Here is a 27,575-nt window from a genome sequence, read left to right on the forward strand (position 1 = left end):
GATAGATAGATAGATAGATAGATAGATAGATAGATAGATAGATAGATAGATAGATAGATAGATAGATAGATAGATAGATAGATAGATAGATAGATCGAACGAACTATGGAGAGCCTGCTGCATTGCTGCAGAACAACGGTTAAACAGGTATGGCAGGTTGGTGACAATAATGACGGAAATTAACCGACTAACCGGTTTATAACTAAAGGACCGGTAAGTTTGTTGTATTAAAGGCAGAGGAAATACATCACTGCCAGACAACAAAAAAATAGAGATTACTTTAAACAAGCAGCAACTTGTACCTCATCTTTATGAATCATCAAAGCGATATTATTATTATAATTATAATTATTATTATTATTATTAGTAGTAGTAGTAGTAGTAGTAGTAGTAGTAGTAGTATTATTATTATTATTAGTATTGTTATTATTATTATTATTAGTATTGTTATTATTATTATTATTACCGCCACTTATACTGACATTTTACCAACAGCAACAGAGACTGGAAAAGCAGCAGTAGCTAAGATTATCTCCTGATGTTGAGATGCAAATGTTGTGTTTGTGGTTTCTAAATTTCTTTTCGACATGTCTCTGGAGGATAGCTAAAAGATTTCATACGTTTCTAAGAAATTCACTGAGTGTTTATGAGAAGTCTGTTCACAATATTGGTTCTTCTTCATAGCTGCAACGAATCCCTGTGACATGCTGGATACCAACATTTTGGTCATATCCAGACTCACGATGAGCCCTTCTTGTCTTCTTAGTGTTTAGGGTTGATTACACCACATTACAATTTGTTGCTGTCTGTTTTCAGAGCTGATGTTCTCAACAGGATTATGATCTGAGGAGGTGGGTAGTCGCGGAAACAAAATGTTGATGTTGGAGGGCTTTAAGCGTCTTTGTCATCATTGTGCCCTGTGATTCTTGATAAGAGATGTTCTGATTCCACGTGAGAGGAAAAGACCGCTTTCTGAGACGAGAAACAAACAGACGAATTGTGTCAGAAGGTGCACAAAACGGGACTCACGGCAGCTTTGGTTTTTTTTGTCCATATCTAGATAAACGATTTTCCAAATGATTTTCATTACACAACATATCTTTACACCAGTTCATTCTTGTAGCTCCTGAACAACAGATCATCTTCACTTGACTGTGAGTGCTAAGTGTATCATACACACCTTGTGCCACGCTGTCAAAACACATCTGCACCGATGGCCGCACTGTAGGAGCCATCAGGAGCAAACTGTCCACGTTTTCTAGGCGTTTGTTTCTTCCCCTGTTTGGTAAAATCAGACACAACTTAAAAATCATCCAAACATGAATCTCTCCTCAACAATCATCTTCAGAACAATGAGAAAACAGCACATGTTGTTTATTGTAAATTTCATGTTGAACTGACTGAAACATATATTATTCTATGTATGACACATTTCAATGGATTATTTCTTTAAAAAATAAAATAAAAAAAAATAAGCCTGAGCAGAAACTGTATAGCCAGCATTGAGTTTGACCACCTTTTACCTCCAGAACTGCCTTCCTTCACAAATTCGAGAAGGCGTCAGAAACATCGTTCAGAGATTTCAGTCCTGATTGACATCATGGCAACACTCAGTTGCTCCAGTTGTACTGGCTGAACATTCATAATGCAAATCTCCTGTTCCAACTTACGTCAACGCTGGGTTGTGATCTGGCTACTGACCTGAGCTACATCCATCAACCAACCTGCCCGTTCTCTTCTGATTATCAATATTTCTATGTGTACAACTACTGCCGACTAGTCACTGTGATATTTTACACTTCAATTTCTGTAAAGCAGATAGCAGATGATTGAGTCTGAGAATCCCAGTAGATCAGCAGGTTCTGAGTACTCCAACCAGTTTAGCATCAAAAACCATGCCATGTTCAAAATCCACTTTCCTCTCTGTAAGCTTCTTCACAACACCTACACACCTGAACGCATTGAATTGCTGCCATTTGATTGGCTTATTTCAAATCTGAGCTATCAAGCAATTGAGAAGCTGTATTATTTAGTTAACAATCTGATGGATGTAATATTTTTATTATGTTCCCTAAAGATGCAAAGCTCTGATATGTGCTCACATTTCGCCTCCTTCTTTTGAACATCGCATGGACATTTCTGAACCCACTCTGATGTGGAAGTTGTGCATGTATTCGTTTTCATGTTCTCAGACAATTCACTGCCAGATTAATCTGAGCCTTTGTTCCCGTCCACTGCAGTAGAGTCCAGGCTCTGCAGCCGCCTCTGGAGCAATGCTTTCGCCAGGCTGCGAAGCTGGCATGAAGGCGAGGAGGAGACTTGGATGAGGTAAAAACTGCCAGCAACACATCAACTGCTGCTCATTCATTTTAGATGAGAAAGCCAATGCGGGGTAGGATAGAGTGTGGGTCTCTGTTTGAGAGGGGCTGATGCCAGCTGGTTTACAATGAGGAGGAAGACAAACCTCATGAATAGGATATCAACCGAGGAATTGCGAAAAAAAAAAAAAAAACGGGCCCGAAAAGGAAAAAAAGCGTGAAAGAAAGCGACGAGTTGCAGATAAAAGACGGCGTGAGGTTACGTAGCTTCCATTAGTCGTCCATTGTCTTCCAAGAACTGCAGCAGCAGCAGCTGGATCAGATTTCTCTCAGCTCAAACAAAGAACTTTGGATATTTGAATCCCGAGCCATTGTGGAAGCTAAATTTCCCTAGGTAAATGTTTGACAGAGAAAATTGATACTGAGCACAATATTATTCTTTACCGATCACAAGGCGTTTCCAAATGCTGGTATCTTTGAGATCTGCAGCGCAGCTGAAGATGACAGGACTGTTTCTACACAAAACGCAAAGCTGAAAAGTGGGTTTTCTCTTTTCAAAGACAATTAAATCTCTACACAAGCTGCATGCACAGTGAGACTGAAGACAGTTTAAGCATGTGTAAAGATTAACATTTTCCTGATTGATAGAGGGTAAAACACCAGGATAACAGAATAAATTGTTTAGACCCCCGCTGTCACGTCTCCCTTAAATCTGCTTAAAAATAGTGTTTGATTGTCAGACTGGCAGCTTCAGAAGTGAGTTTGACTTGGAAAGCTGCCTGACTGGAGGATACAGCCTTGATTTTTCTGAATAAATCAACCTTTAGTGCCTGCTTTATTATCTTCATTTAATTCAAGATCGTTTTTAAAATAAGGGATCCTTTTAGGCAGCTAAAATTGGCCAAATGTAGCACAGAGGGAAGCTGTTTTAATGTAAAATCTCCCCATTGCAAACACTGGTAGGGAAGGATAATTTTATTTCATATCATATATGTTGGCTATTTATAGTGCCAACTGGAATATAAAGGGTATAAAAGTCATTTAGGCTTAAAGCAATGTCCTAAAGTGATGTCGGCGTATTGTTTATTCAAGTTCCAATGTGCAACTTCAGTAAATGGAAATTTCCTTTGTGGATATAAAAACCAGAAATGGCAATAACAGCTAACAGAAAAACGATATGCATATCTAACATTATGCCTCCCAGTTGCTTTGCGGTCCGAGAAGAAATTCACTCGCAACTTCAAATAGATTGTTATGAAAGCCAACTGCATGCAGACTTACTTAAATAGCTGCAGCCATGTTTGCACGTCTATATGACTCTCAAAATGTGAGTTGATAGAAAAGCTGGACATGTTGCCTAGCAAAAGTATTCACATTCCAGAGTTTATCTCCAACTTCAGTGTCATTTATCATGTGATAAATCACATAAAATAGAGCATAAAGCTTTTTTTATAAGTAAGATTTTTTTTTTAAAAGAGTGGATTGAATTTGTATTCAGTCCTCTGAGTCAGTATGTTTTTGAACTACCTTGTAATGCAAGTATCTAATCTCTGCTACCTTTGCATATTGACTTGTGACAAACTGCAAAAGGGACTTCTTCTGGATTTCTCTTGCTATTTTCTATAAAGGCTCCATTTATAAAACACACACACACAAAAAAAAACCTTAAACCCAAATTTTTTTCACTTCACAATGACATACATTTGTGCCTGTAATGTAACAAAATGTGAGAAAGCTCAACGGGTATGAATACCTTGTATGTTACTGTGTTTCCCACTGACTCAGGTGGATATTTGACTTTGACTGCAGCATTCCCAATGAGCTGCAAATACACCAGAACTACGATCAGACCTGGAGGCAAAACATCTATCATGAGAACCCATCAGAAACATACAGAGAGCTAAAACGGAAGCTATGTTTTATGCAAGTACAGATAAAATATTAACAAGTATAGGTAATTCAGGAATATTTCGACATTCGTAACTCTAAGGATCAACACCTTCGCTGTGAGATGCGGGAGATCAAGGCACAGTGGTTTCACGCAGATGAACCAAATGACAACATTTCATATTAACATGCTGCACATGCCGTTTGCCATAATTTTATAAGAATTACCGACAGTCGGATGCTTTCTAAACAGCAGAGTGACAAGTGGTGTTGAAAATCCCTGCTGAGTAAAAAAGGCCTGATTTCTAAATACCTTGATGGCCCTTTTTGGGATTTTGGCTTTCTACGATTGAGCTTTTTTAAAAAAATACCTTGGACTTACATAATCTGAATTTTGTGAATTTAGTTTCTAGTTTATTCTTGATATTTACATTCACTCTGTTTGCTTAGTGCTCACTTATATTTAGGTAGACTTTCAGTTTCTTGACTTTCATTAAATGTCATTCCCAAATTAATCTCTTCATCTTACTCCACCTCCATACTTTCATCCACAGTAGCATCATGTCAGTTGTAATCATCCATTTGTTTATCATTGCAGTAATCACCTTTTGGAAATTCAAGCTTTCCCTTTTCAGAAAGTGTTTAATTTCAACCGTGAAGCTTATTTTTCAAAGACTTCTGTCACTATTACATATCTGCCTTTAGATGAATAACATCAAGCGTCACAATGCATCTAAGAACACAATTTGATTTGCAACTAAATCAGTATGCCAACAGATTTGTTTTTTTTAGATGTCCAAACATTTTGTGATTTGAGCTACAATATTTCTACAGAATTTAGTGCTGCTCAAATATTGAAGCAGATACCTGTTAAAAACATTTCTTGAAATGATGCAACATTATGATGTCTCAGTCTCCATGAGTAAAGATTCCCTCACCTCAGCATGTCAAACGCTTAAAGTGGCTCCAAAAGAAGGGCCGCTTAGCTCCAGTTGGGAGCACACACAAACTTGGACAGCCCAGCACAATGGGGCTGTTATTTAGTGTAACCTGGCATTGGGAAACACTGGGAAAGCCCCTAGAAGTGACAAGTTCTCTTGTAAATTAAGCTTATGATAACCATAAGCATGTCGACTCCTTGCGACAATGACTGACAGATTGTAGAGTTTGATCAATGCTAAGACATTCTGACATCCTACTACTCCTGCAAACTGAAACAAAAGGATAAATTACATCAAAAGTGAGAAGATTTTGGTGACTTTTATTCTTTTAGCAAACATTAATGACGCAATCCATCTGCAAAGTATCAGTGCTGATTACAAAGTTCAATCTAATCAGGGGTATAGACTAGCCTTCCTCAGCACGGGCCTATCATGTCTGGCTTTATCCCAACAGGTTTCTCCATGTTTGGGGCCGGGCCTCTCTGAGAGTCATGTTCTCCCGCTTTTCTATTTTTTTTTTTTTACCCACAAACAACATCAGTCAAACAAATGAAAGATCTTTCGTGCATGCAAACGAAATGAGCCATGCGAAACTCCCACTTGAGAACACACACCTGCCTGCACATATGTGGCAATGCAAATCTGCTCACACTCCCCAAAATCATCTCACAAGTGCACTCTCTATCTAACTTCCCCTCTCAGAAAAATCCCCCCATTGGAATGCAGGAAATACAAGTTTTGAGCTTGTTTTTCTTCCTAAAGCAGGCCCTTTTCCGTCGAGTACATCCAAAGAAAATATTTAAAGTTTTTTTCCAGGAAGGATTCATTTGGGTGGAAACAGATTGCAAGCATTTCGTCCATGTAGTAATGAAAATGTGAATCCAGAATTTTTATCAGAAAGGTGAAAATGGTTCATGGCTGTGTGTTCTGCTATCTCAGCGCTCATTTTTGTGCGCCGGCTTTCGCTTTGCTTTTTTGCACGCTCACTGGTATTTGGTATTTGACGGTTAAATGAAAAACAAAGCACAAACAGATGAAGCATGTCTGAACAAGGTGCGGGCCTGTGTGTTTCCAGGGCGGAAATGTGCAGACTCCTACAAAGACTTTTTACAGCTGAACTCAACAGAAGCTGTGTCAACATCAGGAAAAAAACAAAACAAAACACGAATTCACAGTTTTCATTTAACTGTAAGGTTATGTTCTGCTTTTGCATTTTTTATTTCATTGATATAATCGGACCGATTGTAGCGTCTAAGTTCAGTGGAGTAAAAGAAGCTTCAAAATATTATTTAACGTGAAAAAAAAAAAAAAAAAAACAGAAAAACCTGTTCAAACCAACCGGGTTCTATGTGGTTGGGAAAATCATGAAAACAAATCGTGAAATAACAATGTTTATCACATCTATATTGGAAAGAAGTGCTCAATTTTACAAGCAAACTTGATTACTGCCTGGTTTATAGAAGCAAGGAAACACTCCAGTAAAACCTGTCTGACTGTTATGATCCGGGATGTTTGGGTTTTTGGTTTTCTTTTGTGTTTTGATAATTATCTTGTTGTTTCATTTTGTTCAACGAGTGTTCAGTTCTCTGTATTCATTGTGTTGCAACTTGGGTTAATTGTATCAATTTAGTTTATTCTATTTATTCTGTTTCTTTTATTTTTTAATTACTTTTTCTTAGATTATTATCAGGCCTCTTCTTTTTTTTGTTTGAAGTTTCTTTTTTCTTTTTTTTTTTAGTTCAACTCCCTCTGTGTTAATTACCTTCATTTTCTTAGTTTCCCTGCTTTCTTTCAGTAAGAGCTGTGCTACATTTCTTTTTCTGATTATTTGATCTAATTCCAACAACCTTTTCCATCCCTGCCTCGATATTTGTGCTTCTTTGCTGGATTCAAGTGCTGAGAATGATTGCTGCAAAACAGTAATTCAATGATGATGACTCAGCAAATTGTAGAACCTTCCAGCTGGACAAAAAGTGTGATTCTTCTGAATGCAAAGTTAAACTTGTACAACAACAGCAGAAAGAAACGGAAAAATGAACTAAAGAAAAGAAAGAAAGCAGAGCTAAATCTGCCCTCGGCTTACAAACACTGAGTTATTAATATGTTTTTATCATTTTTTTAAATCACTTTGTTGTTTTTCTGTTTTCCTGATATGTCAAAAAATATGTCCAGATTTGATACAAGTTAAACATGTACAGCACATATTTACAGTGTTGTTATCTGATGTTCTTGATTAAGAACTTTTTCAGGTGTGGACTGGGAATAGAAAATTCTCTTTTTTTGAAGGAATAATTTATTCTTGTTGGTGAACATTCCTTGGAGTTGCTGGCCTCCAAGAGTGCACAGACAGCTTATCCAGTAGGTCACAAAGGAGTCCAGTTCATCATTTAAAGCCCTGCTGTTAGATGTCACAATGCTCAAGATTCAACAATAATCTGAACAAAAAGGACAAGAAAATGGACCAAACGTCTCACATTTGTCAAAAAAAAAAACAACATATTGATGATCCCTGGGACTTTCTCAAAGAAATATAACGTAGGCTGACAAGACATGGTTAAGGTGGTGTGATGGTCTTGGGCTGCTTGGCTGCTTGAGGCATATAACTTTGGATAACTAAAGGAGTGATGAGGTCTGCTCTCTGAAAATCCTAAAGGAGAACAAGATGGACGACGAACAAGTAATTATTAGCAAGTGCCAGGGCACTTGTTTGTGTTTGCTTCCTTAAAAATCTCATTTTATTCTCACAACGCAAACTACGCCGGCGCAATATGCTTAAAACACTTTTGTGTGCATTAGAAACAAAGCGATGGCTTCCTCATGGGAGCCATTGAGACAGGGCATGATACATGACTGGAAGCATTTAGAAACTCTAAGAAAATATCCATCTAAACAGGATCATTATGCAAAGGCAACAGTAAACTGGTTCTGATGATGAACAGACTGTCATAAGTCTATACCGGAGCCAGAGGGCAACACGCTCCATATGTGACATCCATCTTCTTTAAGTAACACTGCTCAAAGTGGCACCGCCCATGGTGGGAGCAAAACACACACACACACACAAGTTAACACTTGCAAACAGAGTATTAATATTCTGTGTCACTGCTTGACAAATGCATGCACACTCTCCCCAAAATTTTCTCTGTATTTAATACAAGCGCGTAATGCCGGGGGGCATGGGGTGGTGGGGCGGGGGGCACAAGTCATAATCATGGGTGTGTTTAACAGCAGTGTGACTGGCAGATGCAGCTTCACTGTAAGCAAAGCCCATGCAAATGAGCAGGTTGAATTATTCAGGGCTCGCGCACGCCGTCTGCCCTCGCCCGCTCAGATCCAATCACGCTGGGATAATCGCGGCGGGGGAAAAAAAAATAATGTTTTCTGTCGAGGTGGAAAACCAAGACTGAGCCAAGCTGGGATTTTGTAATGTAGCAGATAGTGTTTACCTCACTTGTGAGGTCATGAAAACTTACTTGTGGTGTCCAAAGAGGGTTGGAAAATCTAGAGGATGATCTGCTGGTAAGTGGCAGTAATATTTGTTGCCAGCCTCGGGTGAAGACGAGTAAAACGCCTTCGTGTAAATGTATCTTTTACTGCAGTAGCACAGTCTTACACTCAAACTTCCTGATAAATTAAATGATCAACTATTTACTGGTTTTGCTGCATTTTTTTTTTTTACTTTATCTCAAAACCAATAGAAGTTGACTATTCGACTGTAATATTTTATTATTTTGGAGCAGACAAAGAGAGAGGGATCTTTGACATTTCCTTGCTGCATGATTTCCCTGAATCCTGAATCATTTTTCTTGCTCTCTTGTCTTCTATTCAGAGCAAAAGCTTCTCTCCTACACATAAAATTGAGTTGACCGTGGAAGAAGATTGTATGTGTTGTCTGATGAACCATTTAAGGCCATACATTTCTGGTCACTATCCCATTGAGGAACAATTGATGACCCATTTCTAGCTTACCGACCTAGTCCATTTATCATTAATCTCCTGGTATTTTGGGGACTTTTGTTCTCTTGAAACATCATGAGACTTTCTGGCTTCTGTCGAAGCAAAATCTCTGGCATGGGAGGTATTTGGATGGGCTTTTGCTTGGCCCGTAAGGGATTTTGGAAAAACTATTCTCTGGATCCAATCCAGTCATCATCAGTGACAAAAGTTGTTGAAGATAAATGTGCCACGTACCAAGGGTGCACAAGAGAGTACATTACTCAGAGTATGTGGGAAAGCTTACAGTATGGTGCTGGAAATGAGGCTTAAACTGATTCAAGTGGAGCTGTGTGGCATTCACTGACTGGTGAAGAGTGAATCTGATTTTAGCTGCTTTGTCAAGTGTTTCTGTTTTTACTGAATAAATATGAAAACATTAATGATTACTTTTTCAGATTTTTTTCTTCAACATGATGTGTTACTTCAATACAAACTACATTTATTTGAAACATTTTTATGTTTGAATGTGCAACCGTCTTATATCATAACATGTCACGTCTATTCATAGAACAGACAGGATTTTGTTGAGACAAACCACAGTTTTAAACACAGTGCTTAATATGATTTATGTGTCTCAATGTTGATTGAAAAGTATTTCTGTTTCACATGCACACGTAATGTAATCCTGAGGTAAAGGTTAGTGTCTTCGCAGAGTATCAGTATCAGTGTCAGCCTGTGTGCATCGGTTTATCTGATTCCCTAATTCTAGTTCTAATTAGCATGTTGAATGTGGACGTAATCTTTCAAGGCCGGTTTAATAATGCAGATGTTTTAGTATTATTGCGCCACAAAGATAATAATTAGGGAAGTTTCCTGCCTGTTGGTCATTGCCAACTGGAAGTAGCTCCAGCCTTGCCAGGTAACAGCAAATATAGTTATATTAGGCATACATTTGAGTGAGAAATGACTACTTTTCCAAATGTAACTTTGCACCACAACATGACAATTAAAGTAAGATGTAGCAGTAGTTTAAAAATCTTCCATTTAGGAATCAGTTTTTATGCAGTCTGTCAACATTTGATTGCCGATATGAAACAGAAACGCACCCCCTCTCTCTGCATGTGCTGCTTGAGTTATGAGTGCATATTTTTTTGCATGATTGTTACACCTCCCAGTGATTGAACAGTGACCAAACAAACCAACTAATCAAAAGGAGAGGCAGCTTAGAGACGCAAGGAATTACAGGTTCTGTTAGGGCTTTAACTGTATTGCCTCGCAAACATATCTGCACCCTTTGAACTTTCTTCCTTACAAGCAAAACCATAATTTATTTAGATTTATAGCAGACCAACACATATTAGTGTATTTTTTTTTATATATAAATAAAACCCGAACATGAATTTTTTTGTATTGAATTGTGTATACATTTTTGATCCCTTAATGAGATTGAATGTTAGCAATTCCCTTCGAAAGTCATTTAGAAAAAAAAGGATCCACCATGGGCCATCCACCTGAGCTTTCATGCAGGTCAGCAACAGCTAAGGAACATCACAAAGGTAAGCAAAAGAATCTCTGGGGGAGCTGACGACATCCACAGCTCAGGTGGAAGAAGGAGTTGACAGGACAACCATTGGTTATGTACACCATAAAGCCGGCCTTCACGAAGAGCCGTTGTGCCATGTGAAGCCAGAGATATATACAGGTTCCCCTACAGCCTCATAGGGGTGAGAATGTGTTGGTTTATACACTGAAAACTGGAAGAAGAAAAGAAAGAATAGAGTGATTATCCTAATGTGGATAACCTGTAAATCTCTCCTTACTGTGCTTCTTTGAAACAAACGTCGTCGTTTTTCTTCTTTGGCACATAAGCTGAGCTGTTGTTTTTGCTGTCTGCTGTCTTTTGTACCACCCTCTGACTTCTGTCTGAGACTATAATTGTCCAGCACGCACAGACCACTCGGTCATAAACATCCAGGATGCACGTAGACATACCCAAGCCTCTAACAGACCCTAATCAGTGAAACTCACGCTTTGGAATCAACACTCAACCCGTCCGAGGTCATGTTGAGGACAACCGATAAAAAGGACACAGCAAACACGTGGAAGAATGTGTTCTGGTCCGAGGAGCCAAAAAAATCTATTTTGAGCCTATGTGTGGGAACACTAGAGACGCATAATCATTGTGAAACCTGGTTGTGGCAGCACCATGTTGTAAGGATGCTTCTCTTTGGCAGGGACAGGCAGGATGGTTGGAGTTGCTGGTACTGTGGGTGGAGCTAAGTACAGGAAAATAAAGGAAGTAAACCTTGATAAAGGCTGCAAAACACTTGAAAGTGGAAAAGGGGATTTCCTTCCCGCAGCACAACAACCCTAAAGATGAAAGCTACAGTTGAAATGAAGCATATTGATGAACAGAATGAGTTAAACTTTAATCTCAAGTCTTGAGGATGCGTGTTCACAGACACTGCCCATGCAATCCCACAGAGGTTGGAGTATTTTTTAAAGAACGTGCTCAAGATTAGCAAATCTGGAGGCAAACCTCAGAAGATTTGCGATAATTGCATTCACTCTGACATATTTTCTGAATAATTTGAGTAATAATTAAATGTATTAATGTTGTGTTTTTCACTTGTGAAAACCACAAAGTTATTTGCATCGTGATTTTTGTGATACCCAACCAGTTGGGAACGCTGATGTAATTCGTTTACAATGTTATTGCAGAGCCAGTGAAAGTGTTCCAGTGATATTGATGGATCCATAAAGAGGGAACACCTGGCCCAACTAAAAATCATCCACTGAGCATAAATTAAACTGCAATGGCCAACTGCGAAACCGCAGAAACTAAAACATCACAGAAAACACACAGACTGACAGTCTGGATGAACACACAAACAAAATTAAACCCAAAACACACCCTAACCAGTTTCTAATCTAAACCACCACAAGAAAAGCCCGACTGCTGCCTTCACAGCCCCAGACATGCTGATTTGGCTGATCTCACCGCTGATTTGAGTTTCATCTCAAGATCTGAGGTCTGGCTGCTCAGCAAAAATACACGCACAAGGTTCATTATCACAGTACAGATCCGTTGCGCCGTGTGTGAAACTCTTGATAACGCCCATCTTAGACTTAACTCGCCTTAACTACGGCACGTCTACAGCCTTCTTCGCCAATCAGCATCCTGCGGGACTCACATTAACATGCCAGACTAATTGATCGGTCAAACTGAACAGCATCAGCAGCAGCAGCAGCAGGACCGCTCATCGACCAGCAGCGGGAGCAGCGCGGAGAGGAGCAGCCGCAGCTGTTGGTCTCATGGTTGTCAGGCAGCTCGACTTTCAGGTAGATGAGCCTGAAAGTCGATGGGAGTTTGTTGTGTTGTTGACGTGAGAAGCGTCTCATCGAAAGAGAAAGAAAAAGTTTGGGGGGGAAAAAACTGGTACTTTTTTATTCTCTTAAGTTTCTTTTTTAACACTCAGCAAGGGTGCGTTCTTCTTAAGATTATTTTTCTACTGAATGCTAACGCAACACAGTCATCCTCAATCAGTTATAATATTGTTGAAAAGCTTATTTTTAGTAACTAATTTCTCTCACCGACGCACATTAAACAGATTAATTGCACATAGTCTGATGGTTTTTTTTTTTTTAGGATTTTGTTTCTGTTACATTTGCGATTATGAATACGAATATAAACCGATTAGACCAGTAAAATAAACAAACAAAAATTGAAACTGAAATCTGGACTTGATGGTTATTTTCAAAAGGTACTTTCAACCAGCTGCAACAGAGCACATGTTCTAATCTATTCGATAAGACTCTAGTTTTCCTCTTTCTACAAACAAATATTGATAAAAATGTTAGAAACAGAGAAACGTTTTTGTAAAAGATCACTGGATGGCTGGAACTCCAACCCCTAACGCCATAATACAATAGCTGCATTTAGGTACAGATTCATTTTCCCCTTGTGATTAAAAAGATATTTTTTATTTAATTAGCAGTAAATTAAATGCTTTGTTACAAAAAAGGAAATGTAATTCAGTAATTCACTAAACCCATCTTGTATATTTTTTTCATATCAATGCTTACAACTCATGAAAAAAAATTCCCAAATTCAGTATCGCAGAAAAATTGGATTATACATAAAATAAACTGACAAAAAAAACCCATTTGAGTTCCTTTAAATCAAAACTAAAACCCCAGCCAGCTGTTTATAACTGCTACTGCCCATAATAAGTGGAACATTAACCAACTTATTGTTAATGTGTATTAATAACTCTAATGATGGCACCTGACAAAATATGTTTGCTATTGGTTTCCATGACAGTTTAATGATGCTTTTTTATGTTTTCACAATGCAAATCCCTTTGAACTGCAATGTTGCTGAAATGTGCTGTGCAAATAAACTTGATTGAGTCATTCATTCATTCATTCATTCATTGAAAAGATTTCTTTAAACAGTAAATGCACTTAATACTTGGTCAATGCTCCTTTTGCATGAATTAGTGCATAAGTGTATCATTGCATGATCAGCCTGTAGAACTGTTAATGTGCTAATAAGGCCCAGGTTGCTTTGCTATCCATACATTATCTAAATGTTTATCTGTTAAGGCTCAGCAGGAGGTATGGGACCTCTATCTTTAGCAACCATCGAATGAGAGGCAGAGTACGCCCTGGACATGTCTGTGTGGAGTGCCACTTAAAGCTCCGACTGCTGCTGCTATTAAAGACTTGTAAATCTCCAATCTCTGTGGTAGTGTCTCTGGATTAATTCCCTAAGCAACATTTTATTGAATAGGCACGGAAAGTTAACGCTACCTTCCATTTAAGCAGCATAAAATGAGGTTAAAAATTTAGAGGTGAAAAGAGGACTGCATAAGGAGGAGATAATTAATTTTCTCTATGTGACCACAAAGAAGCCACATAGGTTTCTATGTGGCTGATTGAGGATAATCAAGGCTCCGATTAACTGTTTGTATTTATCCCAGAAAAAAAATAAAAATCACTAGTCTGCTTTATGTGACTTCTTATAGCTACCTGCCACTCTCCCTTAAATTTCACTATACAATTAGTAGTTTCCTATCTTCTATGTGGGTTATGGATCCCACATAGAAGATACGATCATCATAGAACGTTTTGGCTGGTTCTATGATGATCTCCTTGCCCAATTAGTCATATCAAGTAGACAGCCCAGTCAAAATTTCAATTCATACAAGGGTTTAATTACATACATTATTTGGGGTCCTCTTGTGTTCTGATTGCACTGGATTTAATTGAAGGGTATCACAGTAAAAGGGTATAAATGCAAAAAAAAAAGCTTGAAAAACAGCTTGAAAATTACATGTCGTTTTGTTTCTAACTCATAGTTTTGGACTACTTTGTTTTGGTAAATAAAATAAAACCCTGTAAAAATACATTAACGCTTGTGTCTGTAACTTGAAAATGTGAAAATTTTGCCGTAATTTCATTGGCTCGAAGAGTCCGACGCAGCCGTGTGCCGTCAACCAACAAATTAAAGCGACTCTCCCTTTCGGCGTGTTTTCGGAGAGAGAGGTTGAAAAGGTGGGTTTCGCGCTGCATCCTGGGTACACATAGCTCCGCTGTGATGCAGTGAGCTTGTTGTGTTGACTGGTAACCAGCGGAAAGTACACGGCGGGGAAGGGGTCTGCCACCGAGGGGTGGGCTTTCAGCGAGTTTTACAATGCGTCTTTCACCGAGTTGAACGCTCTCACAGAACCATGAACCAACTTCGCCGGTCGCCTCGGAACGGACTGAGCCACATTTGAGCCCCGACGACGAGCGCTTGTTGGCGGAGAGAGCGAACATGAAGCAGCCGAGCGCTCCGCTCTCTGTTGTCGGCTTGACTGGGAAATGGTAGCGTGCTGCAGGGACCACCGCACTGGGAAGGATCATGGTCGAGAGGAGCAGCAAATTCTTGTTGATCGTCATCGGATCCGTGTGTTTTATGCTGATCCTCTATCAGTACGTGGCTCCCGGGGTGATCAATTTCGGCTCCCCGCACGGTTACTTCACGGAGGACGACGAGGGGGACATCTTCCCCACTCCGGACCCCCACTACGTTAAGAAATACTACTTCCCCGTCAGGGACCTGGAGAGGACCATCGATTTCCAGATCAAGGGGGAGGACGTGATTGTGTTTTTGCACATCCAGAAGACAGGGGGGACTACCTTCGGTCGGCACCTGGTCCAGAATGTCCGCCTGGAGGTTCCCTGCGACTGCAGACCGGGCCAGAAGAAGTGTACCTGCTACCGGCCGAACCGCAAGGAGACCTGGCTCTTCTCGCGGTTCTCCACCGGCTGGAGCTGCGGCTTGCACGCCGACTGGACCGAGCTCACCAACTGTGTGCCGGGGGTCCTCAACAAGAAGGAGAACAAGCAGAAGAACCAGAGGTAAAAACCGGGGACGTGTTTGCTTTGTTAACTAAATCCTGTAACGAAGCCCGGTAGTCCGGTATGTCTGGAAACCAGAGCTCAGATCAGTCTAATGTAGTTGGGACCTGCTCTGCAGAAACTTTTAAACCAGACTGCTTAGTTTTCATATTATTAGTTTAAAAATTGCTTTCGTAGCCTGTAAAGGTGTAAGCTAATTTGGCTGCTGTTTATTTTCATACTAACAAGGAAGGAGGGAGGCGCCGTAATCAAGATTAATGGACTAATTAGAGATGAAATAGAATACATTCCACCTATTGAAACGTAATAAATTATTTACACATCACATTCACTTTTAAGTATTTAACATTTATATTTATTTAGTAACTTTTATTGCATCAGAAGCAGTTTTTGGTTCTTCTACTTCATATCAACCCCTGGAAAGTGTTTTTCTTGACAGCGATGTCTAGAGCTGAACTGATCAGGTATCTTGCCAATTCCGTTCCTTGTTTTTTGTTTCGTTTTAATTTTCAGGTGGCTTGTAAATGCATAGCAGAGAAACTAAAGGTTTCTTTCATAGAGGTTGTAGTTTAAAGTGTTCATTAAAGTGTGTGTTTCTAGTCACAGATGCACCAATCACAAATGCATAAATCAGCCGATTTTCCCTTGTTCGGCTCTGGAGTTGGCCGGGTAAAATACTGGAGAATCAGTCTCTCCTCCAGATCCGTTAAACAAATTTTTTGGCAACTGAATCAACATCTACTTTCATAAACTTTGTTTAGCTTAATAAAAGGTCAATATAAATTAGGATTATTGTAATTTCTTTCTTTTCTTTTCTATTTTTATTCTAATCTATCAGAGAAAAACAGAGAACCAGGATTCAGAACCAACCAGGAAAGACTGATTGGAGTATTTATAATTTAAATTCTACTAATTAAAACATAATTAATTATCACATTATCTGTTTAAAAGTTAAGCGTTCTGTTTTTGTTGTCATAAACATAAGCCATTTTCTTTAGCCTCTTGATTGAACCCTTTTGAACTTTATACATTTCCTTCAAAAGTATCGTTTTGACCAGAGATGTACCGATTAGGCCTTTCCTGGCCGATAACGACATATAGGCCTACTGACTGATTAGATCTTCCCTATAGTTGTGACACCGAGTAAACAGAACCCTATTTAACAGCGTCATCGCACTATAACTTAACGCATCGACACAATCAGAGCGACTCTTAATTAATTAACAGATACCTTCTTATTACCGGATGGCAGAATGTTCTGGATAAAAGAAGAATGACCAGAATTGCTCGCCTCCTCTTGAAATAATGGGACGATAATGGAAACATTGAGGCGGAGATTGATTGACGTTACCAGGCGTTCTGCCACAGATGCTACGGAAGCGTTGTCATTTGCTGATGGATGCCAGTCAGAGGTTGCCTTCCCACCGAATTACACTCCGCGCTTTGGCTGATTTCATCGTAGGGTTGGTGTAGCGCTCGGTGATAATCTCTTGTTTTGACTGCCAGATACCCAGACATCGATGCAGAGTCTTTTCAGGGTGTAACCCACTTTCCTCCCCGCGCCTCCCCATTGTTGTAGCCCACATGCTGCATCCCTCACACAGACATATTGACTGCTGTATCAACTTCCATTTCACTGCACCCTTGCGGCCGAAGGGTGCGCTTGTTGAATGCCTTTGTGTTGCCCAAGCTTGGTCAATATTTCTTTTTTTTCTTTCTTACTTTTACTGATTAATAGGACAAAGAAGGATTCAGAAGTAAGACTCAAATTTGTTTGGGGTGATAGCTTCCCATGATGGCTCCAACTGGGGATCAGTGCTGCTGCCTGGGCTGGGCAGGATACTCTGGAACTGGGTGGTGGGGGAGGAAGAGGAGGAGGACCCTGCGGGGGTTTGGCTCCGTTCTAATCCGAGTGATTATTACTGCTGGGATTTACACACACACATGCACACATTAACCCTGGTATTTTCTACTCTGGCGTCAGCCCTGACTCCTGTGGTCTGTCCCCCCGCTCCCCAACTCCCCGACCCCGGTCAGAGGTGATAACGTGCTCGGTCATTGTGCACCTCGAGCCGAGAGGTTGGCGCGCACGCGGGGTAAACGGGCTTTCGCCACTTTGCGAGCAACGTTTCAAACTCGCTCTCTTTGTGCACCCAGAGCAGAGCGAGAAGAAGAAAGGTCTGCATACAGAGACGGTCTCTGCCCTCAGGTTAAATCAGCTATCCGATCTGTCCTGACAGCAGAAACAACGAACTATAAGCTTAATAACACCCCAAAGAAAAGCGGTGCCTCTCCACATTATGTGAAACACAACAATGGAAACTAGAAGCACATTCTCTCGCTGTCACATCTACGTTTGCCTCTCATTTTTGTCTCATTGCCCTCGTTTTTTTCATTTTTTTCTCGCTGAGCTCATTGTTTTGGTTCCATCACAGCACCGCATTCATGCGGGGAGCGTTTGTCTTCGGGCAAGAGGACGAGCGAAAGTGTGACAAAGATCATCTGTGCTTTTCAGCGAGGGGGGCTTTTGCGTGGCAGCGTTGTCGTCGGGGCAAAGCTTTCAGATCAGCTGTGCGTCTCGTCGGCGTGGAGGAAATCCACCCTCGGTGACACATACACATTGCACATACGGAACATCTGCTCACTTTCTCAGAGGAAGTGGTTTTGGAGTGAAATCTGTACTTTTGAGAAGCAGGAAAGAGAAACGCGCTCATCCAGAAATGTTCGACCATGCAGCAGCATCGGCCCATGTGCCGAGATCCATCATCTCTATCTCTCTCCCTCTCTGCAGCTGGGTTCCCCTGCAGCTGTCAAGTGGATTTTCACGCAAATGATTCAAATTGCTGCAAAAAGCAAGTGTGAATTGAACAATTTAAAGATGGATTTTGACAACCAGATGTCCAGACTGTTTTAAAAATAAGTCTGCTAAGAAAATGGGAACAATTCAATGGCAGCTAAAAGCATTTGGATGTTCACTAGCTCGTCTGTTTGAAGAACAGTTTATACTTTCCCATGTTTATTCATCGTTATGCAATAAATCAAAGTCCATCTGCCGTTTAAGCTGACCAGCTGCACTTTACTGATGTTAACTGCATTTTTCAATGTAAAATCCAACCCCAAATGTTTTCCAAGACCATTTTTTGCCCTTTAAATATTTACTTATTGCCTAAAATTTGATATAATCTGCCATGTACACAGCAAGCATGCAGAGGGTGAGCAAAACAAATGTAACTGTGTGGCCTTGATGCAAAACTTCCAACACACGATACACACAATCTCTTTATCTCTTTTTATGGTGGTGGCAGCATCATGCTGACGGGATGCTTTTCCTGGTCTGCGAAGCTGGTGAGCTAATGATGGATGGAGCTAAAAACAAAAAAATATTTAACTATTTGTCAAAGCAGAATGACTAAACTATTGGAGCGTTCAATTTAATTTAGGGGTGTTGGAGTAAAGACAATACCCACCACTCTTTTCAGATATGTTTTTGTAAAAAGAAAATGATGAATAGCACATGTAATTCAGAATTATGTGCTAATATACAATGAAATACAAGATTTCAAAGTGTGTGAATACTTTAGTAAGGTGATGTAGGTAAGAAGAAAGTGAGCCGGGCAGAGATGAGGTGTGTGTGTGTATGCCAGACGGTCGGGTCTGTCGCTGATCTGTGATTGGGCGAGGCGGAGATGAACAGTAGCGTTGTGGGAGAACGGATCTCACACACTCAGCAGAGCGCCGCTCACAGACCATCAGTCACTTCAAACATCTCATATCCGCTCTAATGTTTCCCGTTGATTCCTTGGATGAACTCACACTGACACACACGTATATGCACACACATTTAGAGATGATTGCCACAAACAGGCCCTAATGCAAGCTTTAAGAGATGGGAGTTGTAATTGGTTAAGGAGGTTCCTATCACTTTACTCAAATTAGAGCCACATTTTGGGATGGATGGAGGGAATAGGGGGGCACCATCTGTCCTTTTGCAGGCTTGCACACATCTTCCAACCTTGTTGGTGCCTCTTTTTTTTTTGTCCTGCACTCTCCATTAGAGAGTGCCTTGGTAAGCAAAGTGATGGGGCTAATTTTACCGCCTCCGTCTCCACGTTCTCTCAGATCACCCCTTCCCTTTTCCCTTCATTTCCTTCTCACTCGCCTCCTCTGAAACACCCACTCTCCCCATGCTGCCGTCCTTCCCTCCATTCGTGAGGGTGTCACTTCATAATCAAACAGCAGGCTTGCTTTTTCGCTTGGTGGCTTTATGGCCAGGGGGGGGCTCGCTCTTTCTCTCCCTTTCTCTCAGCCTCACTTCTTCCACTCCCCCTCTTTTCCCTGCCTCTCTCCATCTTTGCCCTCTTGTCTTTCTTTCCCTCCTTTGCCATCTTTCTCTCCCTTACCCTCCGAGCGTGACTGCCGCATTAGAGGGAATGTCTTTTCATGGAAGATTTGCTGCAATTTCCAAAATGGCTGCTTTGCCTAATGGACAACTGCCTTGGTTCTAATGAGTGATTACATGTGTGAGGCTGTGGCGGGGGGGGGGTTTGCCGGCAAGGAGCGAGGCAACAGAGAAGGCGATGAAGAGGATGAGACGAGAGGAGCTGTCAGAGTGACTGAAAAGATAAAGGACTGGGGGGTAAAAACATTTAGCTTCATTGCTGGGGAGGGGGTTGGTCGATTAGCACGGTTGTCAAGCACTGGGCATTCCTCTTCTTTCAGTGGGTTTGTTTCAGATTCACTGCACAAATCTCTGCACTCTATGATGGCTCTGTGAATAAGCACATGCATGGTTGGGGGTTGGGGTGGGTGGGCTAGGTGGTGAGGGGGCATGAGAGCGGATGCATGTGCATGTGGTTGCCCAGCGTGATGCCAGCAGTCAGTCAGCACGACCTCGAATCCAGATGAACTCTAGGAAGCTGCGGAGGCCGTCCCAGCTGATTGGCACAAACTAAAAGACCCAGGCGTGGTACTCTGTGTCTACGTGCTCGCACGTTCGTGTGTTTTTGGTCGGGCAGTTCTGCCGTTAATCCAATCAGATTAACTGGGTTTAAGCACTGGCGGCCATGCTCTCCAAAGCCGGTTACGGCCGCTCATCCTGCGGCTGTGGCTGCACTACGCTCCAGCATTCCCAGCATCCCTCCATCCGTTTACTCCTTTCAGCTGTACTGAGCTGAGCTCTTCCTCCATTATGGGGCAAGTGTGATTCTCAGCTCTTGGAAAGAATTTACTCAGTATATTGGCAATTGAAAGCACTTCTGCAATTTGCTATAAGCCTTGCAGGGCGTACAGCAAGCACGTGGACGAAAGTGATCTTGTCTCTTGTCAGATGAGTTCTACATTAAACGTATTGCCCATCCTCAGGAAAAAGCATGGTAGTGGTACCGTTGTGGGGATGTTTTACTTTAGCAATGACAAAGAAACCATTGACCAGAAGATGAATATCTTCAAGGGAATTTTGGAAGAAAATCTTTTGGAGACTGTAAATGATTTGGGACTGAAGAGCTAACCAGACCTACTTTTTAATGGCTTGTTTTAGAATAGTCTAGTCCAGGGGTGGGCAGTCCTCGAGGGCCAGTGTCCTGCAACTCTTGGACGTCTCCTTGCTCCAACACACTTGAATCCAACAGCTGAATCACCTCCTCAGTGCAGTCAGGTTCCCCAGAGTCCTGCTAATGACCTCATTATTTGACTCGGGTGTGTTGAAGTAGAGACACATCTAAAAGTTGCAGGAGACCGGCCCTCCAGGCCTGGAGTTGCCCACCCCTGGTCTAGTCAATTCGACTAAGATTCCATCTGTTTTGACTGAAGTTTAATTACACTACAAAGACCAGTGAAAATGCCTATTTTTATATTTGTAAAGAACTAGGTAAGCTTGCGCTGTGCAAGAGTACCGAGTCAAATTTGAGGGTTTAATTTAAAACTGTAGGACAAAAAAAATTTGGAAAACTTTAGTTATTCAGAAATCACAACATTGATATATCTTCATACTAATGACTATTCTGTTCTTAGTTGTAACATTTTCAGCTAACTGACCTATCTGGGCCACAACTGAACGATGAGTGGTCTAGAAAATGCAAGCAATAGTTCGATTAAATAAGGCTTTGATGAAATGGTCTCTGTCTGGATAAATCTTTAGTGTTTAAGATGAATTTCAGCAATAAAATTGTTATTTTGACTTTGCGCACCCAAATAACACCTCGCACACACAAACTCCAAGGCCTTAAATTCACCTTTTGATTATCTGGCCGACACTTCATAATACTTTGGAGGAAGGGGCTCTTCAGGTTTTATGCCTCGCCCTTCACGGGACGGTGAAAGGATAGTCTGCTCGAGCGCAGTCTCACACATAAAAGAGTGAGATATGTCCCCCATGCCTTTTCTTCCTCAGTAGCTCGAGGTGAGTGTTGACAGGTCCTTTTCAGCGATCCACCTCGCTGCCTGTTGACTACGGGGGTTCAGCTCGAGTTCATCCGCAGGTCGCTGTAACGTATAACCCAGCCGCACAATTCAAAGTTTGGACTTGAGCAACGGAGGGTGTGCAGATACCTTTACAGGGCCCCACACTCCCAACATGCGGGGCTTATGGTTTGACTCTGCAGACAATAGTTTCGTTGTATTTGATTAGAACTGTTAAATGGCCTCAATGCGACCAAACTGTGGAGTATTGTACTGTAAAATCAACTGGAAACCGGCAAGGCTTATGCCAGGAAAAGGTCAAGTCGAGTTAAAGCCGATCCAGACGTTTATTTGTCCCAGCTGTTTCTCCCCTCGGCGCTTTTTAAAGGACAGGACAGGGAGCAGGATCCGCTTTTAACACCGACACCTGTCTCCATCGGTGGTCTGCAGCAGGCTACCGTTTCCCCACCTGAAGCCTTCATTATTGATCAGCCGCTATAGATCGGGGTGGGTTTTATCATCGACTGATAAAAGTTGAATGACAACAAAACTGAGCGCAGAGCCTTCCTAAACCGTCTCCTGGATGCGAGCTCGGCGTGGCGGACGGATGGGAAGAGGGAGAAAAGCAAAGAGTGATGGGCTTCTTAATCATTACACCGCTTCTGGTAGTCTCCGTGTCACTCTTTCTGTTCTGGCCTCTGCGGCTGACTGTCAAACGTCAGCCCAACGCCACGGCTGAGTCGACTCGGCGGCCCCGTGGACAAATAACCGTGCGCTGAATGATTAGCAGACGTTTCTATGGCTGCTAATTAGGGCCGCTACGCTGCGGCGGCTCCGCCAACAGGATTACAGCCTATTGATTATCCTAGCCTAGCATTAGCTCTGCTAGCTAAAAAGTGACTGAGTGATTAGTGGGCATTTCTGTGCTGGTTAATGAGTGGTGCTATGGAATGCTATGGTATGCTGTCCATGAGAATGGGATTACAGGCTATTAATCAGACAAGAGCCCTGCTGAAGTAATTACCCTGCCTCGAACCAAAGTCTGACTAATTCTCCTTCCCGGTTTGGCCTCCTCTTCATCATCTGGTCTCTTTTTGCTCATCAAGTCTGACTGCCTTCACCTGATAGTGTCCTATTCTTTCCTCCATGTCATCTACTCTTTCTCAGAGCCAGGGAAGGACAAAGAGAAAGCCATCCCCAGAGAATGCTCTCTGCATCCATTAATGGCACTTTTCTAGCTCCTGGATGTGACGGGTTCAGACAGGATGTCATCTGGGAGCCTCTCCTTCCTTCTTTTTCGCAAATAAACAAATCAAAGCATCAGTTCTTTTTCTACATTTCAGTGCATGCGAGTCGGCGGCGGTCAAAAGAGGCCCGTGAACGGAGAGGAGAGGCTGACAGGCGTGTTAATTGAATTGTGGGAAAAATGCAAATCGTGCACTGCCTTTTTAAGTTAATGGGAGGAGCTTCAGATAGCTGAGATGGTTTCCTTTTAGAGGCACAAGGCTTCCCACAAACACATGCAGCTGACTTAACAAATGTTATGAAGAAAATAAGCAGCAGGCTTGTAAGAGATTATAACAGTATGATAAATGGGAGGAAATTCACCATGGTTTCACAGCATTAACAAAATACAAGATGTGCAAGTTTATGCCTGAACCGTTTACTGCCGTTTGGTCTTAATGTTATGATTGAAAATGTTTTTATAGGCATTTAGCGATACACAAATCCATTGAATTTAGGGCTCCTCTTGACAGAGTGCTATGTTTGACATGTACATTGTACATATGTTTTTTACATGTCTTTTAGCCCATTTGTATTGATAACGATTTACCAGTAGCAGGTTTGAAAACTCTCCTGTGGCTTAAAGTTTTGTTGAGATGCCAGTGAACGCACTGGAGTAATCTAAAGTTTCTCTGGCATATTGTTGCACTCTGCCACTCAGCTGGCTGAAACAATGAGAATTCACTTCTTTCTGTATGAAAAACACAGATATTCAGTGTGGAAATCTATGGCTTGTCTTTAATGTAGGGTTGTAAGGTAAAATGGATTTGGGAAGCTACAACCTGCATGGTAAACTGTTTATGTGAACTAGGGAGGCAATTAGATCCTAGCCTTGAAAAGAGTAAACCGTCTTGGATATTATAAGTTATAACATTATTTAACTTCCCTCTGAGATAAAGTATGTTTTAAATTGAATTAAAATTGGTTTGATAGAAAACATTTAGATAACATAACTTCTCATTTGCTGACACCAGAAACCAGTCCAGGCTGTGACTCATAATTAGGTTTTTTTATTTTGAGGGGGTAAGGGGGGGGTTGTCCATCTTGTTGTTTCAAGATATCAGTCTTTTATCCATCTATGTGTGTCAGTGTGTGCATGGGAAAATCTAGAGCATTGTTGGCATTCGAAAATAAAAACAAAGTGAAGGCTGGAAAGAAAAAGCAATTTGTCATTGCACTGCTCCTGGGTTGTGACTTCACTTCGGGGAGGAGGCGTTCGTCACCAAGGTTGATGCATCTTGAAACTGCACACATCCCCAAAAAGCATCTCTTGGTGTCTTTTTTTTCTCATTTATGCACTAATATAAAAGTAAGAAATGCAACATAAAAGTTTATGTTTCAGAGTGGTTCTTTTATCTGGTCTTGTGTAAGCTATGTGCTTTCACACCTCAGCTCTGATGAGCTTTATTTTCATGCACAAGTACAAAGCGCTTCACAAAGCAAAAGTAAAAATATAGAGGTATCCATTTCTTTTTAGGCTTTTAACGTTTAAGAGTCTAACTTTTTTCTTAAGCCAAGAGAATAAAACAATAGAAGCTGGTAGTTTTGTCTCCACCCGACTCGTTTCTCATTTTTGGTGCCGTATCGGAGCAGTCGTTGTTGAAGTGACTCCAAAAGTTCAAAAGTAGGACAAACCTTTCCTGTAGCGGCAGCAAAGAGCAGAGGAGAGAGCAAGTGAGCGTCGCCCTGCAGAATAAAGGTCAGTGTTAAAGCTAATCCAGTTATACTATTCTTAGTCTCTCTTCACCTTCTCGTCTCCTGCTGCCCTGCTTCCTGTTCCTCTTCTTTACCTCTCGGCGCTATGGATCTGGGCCAGTCTTATGTAGGTTTCCCAACTGCAAGCAACCATATATTTCGTTCCCTCACTCCCTTTCTTTCTGTGTGCCTGGTATTTTTTTTTTTGTGCCCTGTCAAAAGTTTTACTTCTTCATCACCCCTGCCAGCACACTGTCGTTGTAGGTCCCAAGCTCATGTCAGCTTCTTTCAGAGAGAGGAAGTGATGTGTCAGGATGTGCCTTTATCTGCCGGTGATCTGATCTGATGTGAGATTGAGATAAACACGGGCCGAGTGTAGAGTTCTTTCTCTGGGGAGTCGCATGATGGAAGAGCCCTCATTTTGCTTCTCCCCCTCTGTGGTTGCTCTTCTTTTTCTTTTTCTTCTTCTTCCTACCCGCCTGGATAAGAAAAGAAAAGGGGGAAAAAGAAAAAAAAAACCTGGTGGTCTTGGGGTGACTGCCAAATTACAAAGTGAATTCTAGGGCGTGGGTGTTTCAAACCTGTTCAACCAGTCAATCCGTTAAAACAGAACTGCTTTGATACCTCGTAGGAGAAGTTTAGGAAGTAGTCGTGTTATGTTGAGATCAGCCGTTTGATCCGTCAGCCTATGAAATGTGTCTGCCAGCAGCCTTGTGCCGTCTGTCAAGATGTCGAGAAAACCGAAGCTGCAGCTGCTCTCAGTTTTGTACTTTTCTTTAAATCAATTCGGAGAATTTATGGAGACTTTTTGAAGACTAAAGTCCACTGCTGGGACATTTGCAATCCAAACACATCTACAAAAGCACTGTACCTTGCCAAAGTATTCACGTGCTTGTTTATCGTTTCACACTTTGTCACACGACGACTGCAAACGTTGTAGTTTGCTGGCACTTTAAGTGATAGACGAACACAACCGAGGGGACGTTTTTTTGCACATAAAAATCCAAAATGTGAGACACTTATTCTGTTCCCACAAAAAAAAAAACATCCAGTACAATCAGATGCCTGGTATTTGTGCACTCCACATTATGGAAGAGTGTCAAGAAAAACATCCTCTGGTCAGAAAATGAAACTTTTTGGCCTGCCTGCAAATGCTGCGCATCATCCTAGCATTCCTAAGATACAGTGACGCATGAGAAACTAGCTAAAATGGGCGAAGCTAATCCTGAAAAAAAGAAAAAACTTATTAAAGGCTACAAAAGATTTTAGACTGGGACAGAGTCTCAGAGTTGCAATAAGCTACAATGGAATGGTCAAAGATTTTGGTGTAGTCAAAGTCCGACTCAAATTCCAATAAGGTATCTGAGGGATGTTATAAAATTGTTGCTCTTTGTGCAGGATTTGTCTGTTTCAAGTGGAATTAAAAGCACAATATATTTCAGATCTTTCTTTCTGAAAACATTTAATTATTCAATAAAAAAAAATCCACTACTTTGTGTTGCTCCATCACATAAAATAGTAATACAGGAGATTGGGGCTTTAGAGTGACACAAATTGGAAAGTTTAGGAGGTAAATAGGCTCCAAATAAAACACTATAGAGCACTTTAATAAGTTTTAAATATTTGTAGCTTAATAACAATGTTTGAACTTGTGTTTTGAGCTTTATTCTCATATTTCACAAATAGGGTGACTTCTAGATCAAAAACATCGCTCTGTGTTGAAATCCACCTGGCTTGAACTAAACCCCGGGATGTGAGCTGTTAACAAAGTTGTACAATATATTGTAATTCTAAGCTCACAAGAAACTAAATATTAAAGAAGCAAAGCCAGATTATTTAGACGTATTAAGACTTGAACAAAAGAAGATGCAAGATTAAAACACAAGGGAGCTTCCACAGAGAAAAGTCCAGATTGCCTCTTAATCTACTCAGCAGACGGCTCATTCTAAGGCTGCAGTGTTCCTAGTCATGTCAATCCCCCCCCTCTAATAACCCTCTAATCTGCTGGAAGAAGGTACTGCAGGGTGTTTTGTTTCTAAATGTATCCCAACCAAAGGAACTCAACTTCTGAGAGTTCTTTATTCTGTCCCAAGGAAGAATAAATGACTCAGAACTTCTGGACTGTGGTGAGTTTGGCGAAATTAAACAATAATAGAAATCCATTACGTGGAAAAATGAATACAAAGCAAAATGAGGTTGTTTAAATGACGAAAGCTTTGTGTCGTTTCCTTAAAATTTACCAGAAGTAGCAAATAACAGAAAAAAAAATTAATAAATTAAAGGAACAAAATAATATATCACCAGTTGATTACTAGAATAATCAGCAAATCAAATGCAGAAAAAGCAAATTTGTTTTTAATTAATTAAATGCATCACAATTATTAAACATACATTTGCACTTTTCTTTGAGTTTACAAAAAAATCTGATAAAAGGATAGAAATGCGGGAACTGTCTTGCAAATCATTTATTTCTTGCTGGATTCCAAACGTGATAATTTCTCTGTAAACGCATAACGGACTGTAAAAAGCCTGATCCATACAGGTTCACTGCATATCCAAAAATAAATGGCCGCCTCTCACTACTGCTGTATTTATTTGCTAAAAGATGCAAGAAGAAACGAGTAATAATGATGTCCTAAGATGGGAATGTCACTCAAATCATTGCGGAGTTGGACTGCACCGTGCAGAGATCCATCGCTCTGTACGGAGA

The 27,575-nt window shown here is 40.9% G+C and overlaps 1 protein-coding gene across 1 annotated transcript in view; it reads left to right on the top strand.

Annotated features, from left to right (window-relative positions):
* Window positions 1-14,648: 14,648 nt before the first annotated feature.
* LOC103460498 (heparan-sulfate 6-O-sulfotransferase 1-A) overlaps window positions 14,649-27,575 on the top strand; it is a 69,538-nt gene continuing 56,611 nt past the window's right edge. The window contains exon 1 of the mRNA XM_008402692.2: window positions 14,649-15,490. Coding sequence (XP_008400914.1) covers window positions 14,991-15,490 — 500 coding nt within the window. The 5' untranslated portion in view covers window positions 14,649-14,990. The remainder of the gene's footprint in view (window positions 15,491-27,575) is intronic.

Source organism: Poecilia reticulata, unplaced genomic scaffold, assembly GCF_000633615.1.
Source record: "Poecilia reticulata strain Guanapo unplaced genomic scaffold, Guppy_female_1.0+MT scaffold_250, whole genome shotgun sequence".
NCBI classification, from domain to species: domain Eukaryota; kingdom Metazoa; phylum Chordata; class Actinopteri; order Cyprinodontiformes; family Poeciliidae; genus Poecilia; species Poecilia reticulata.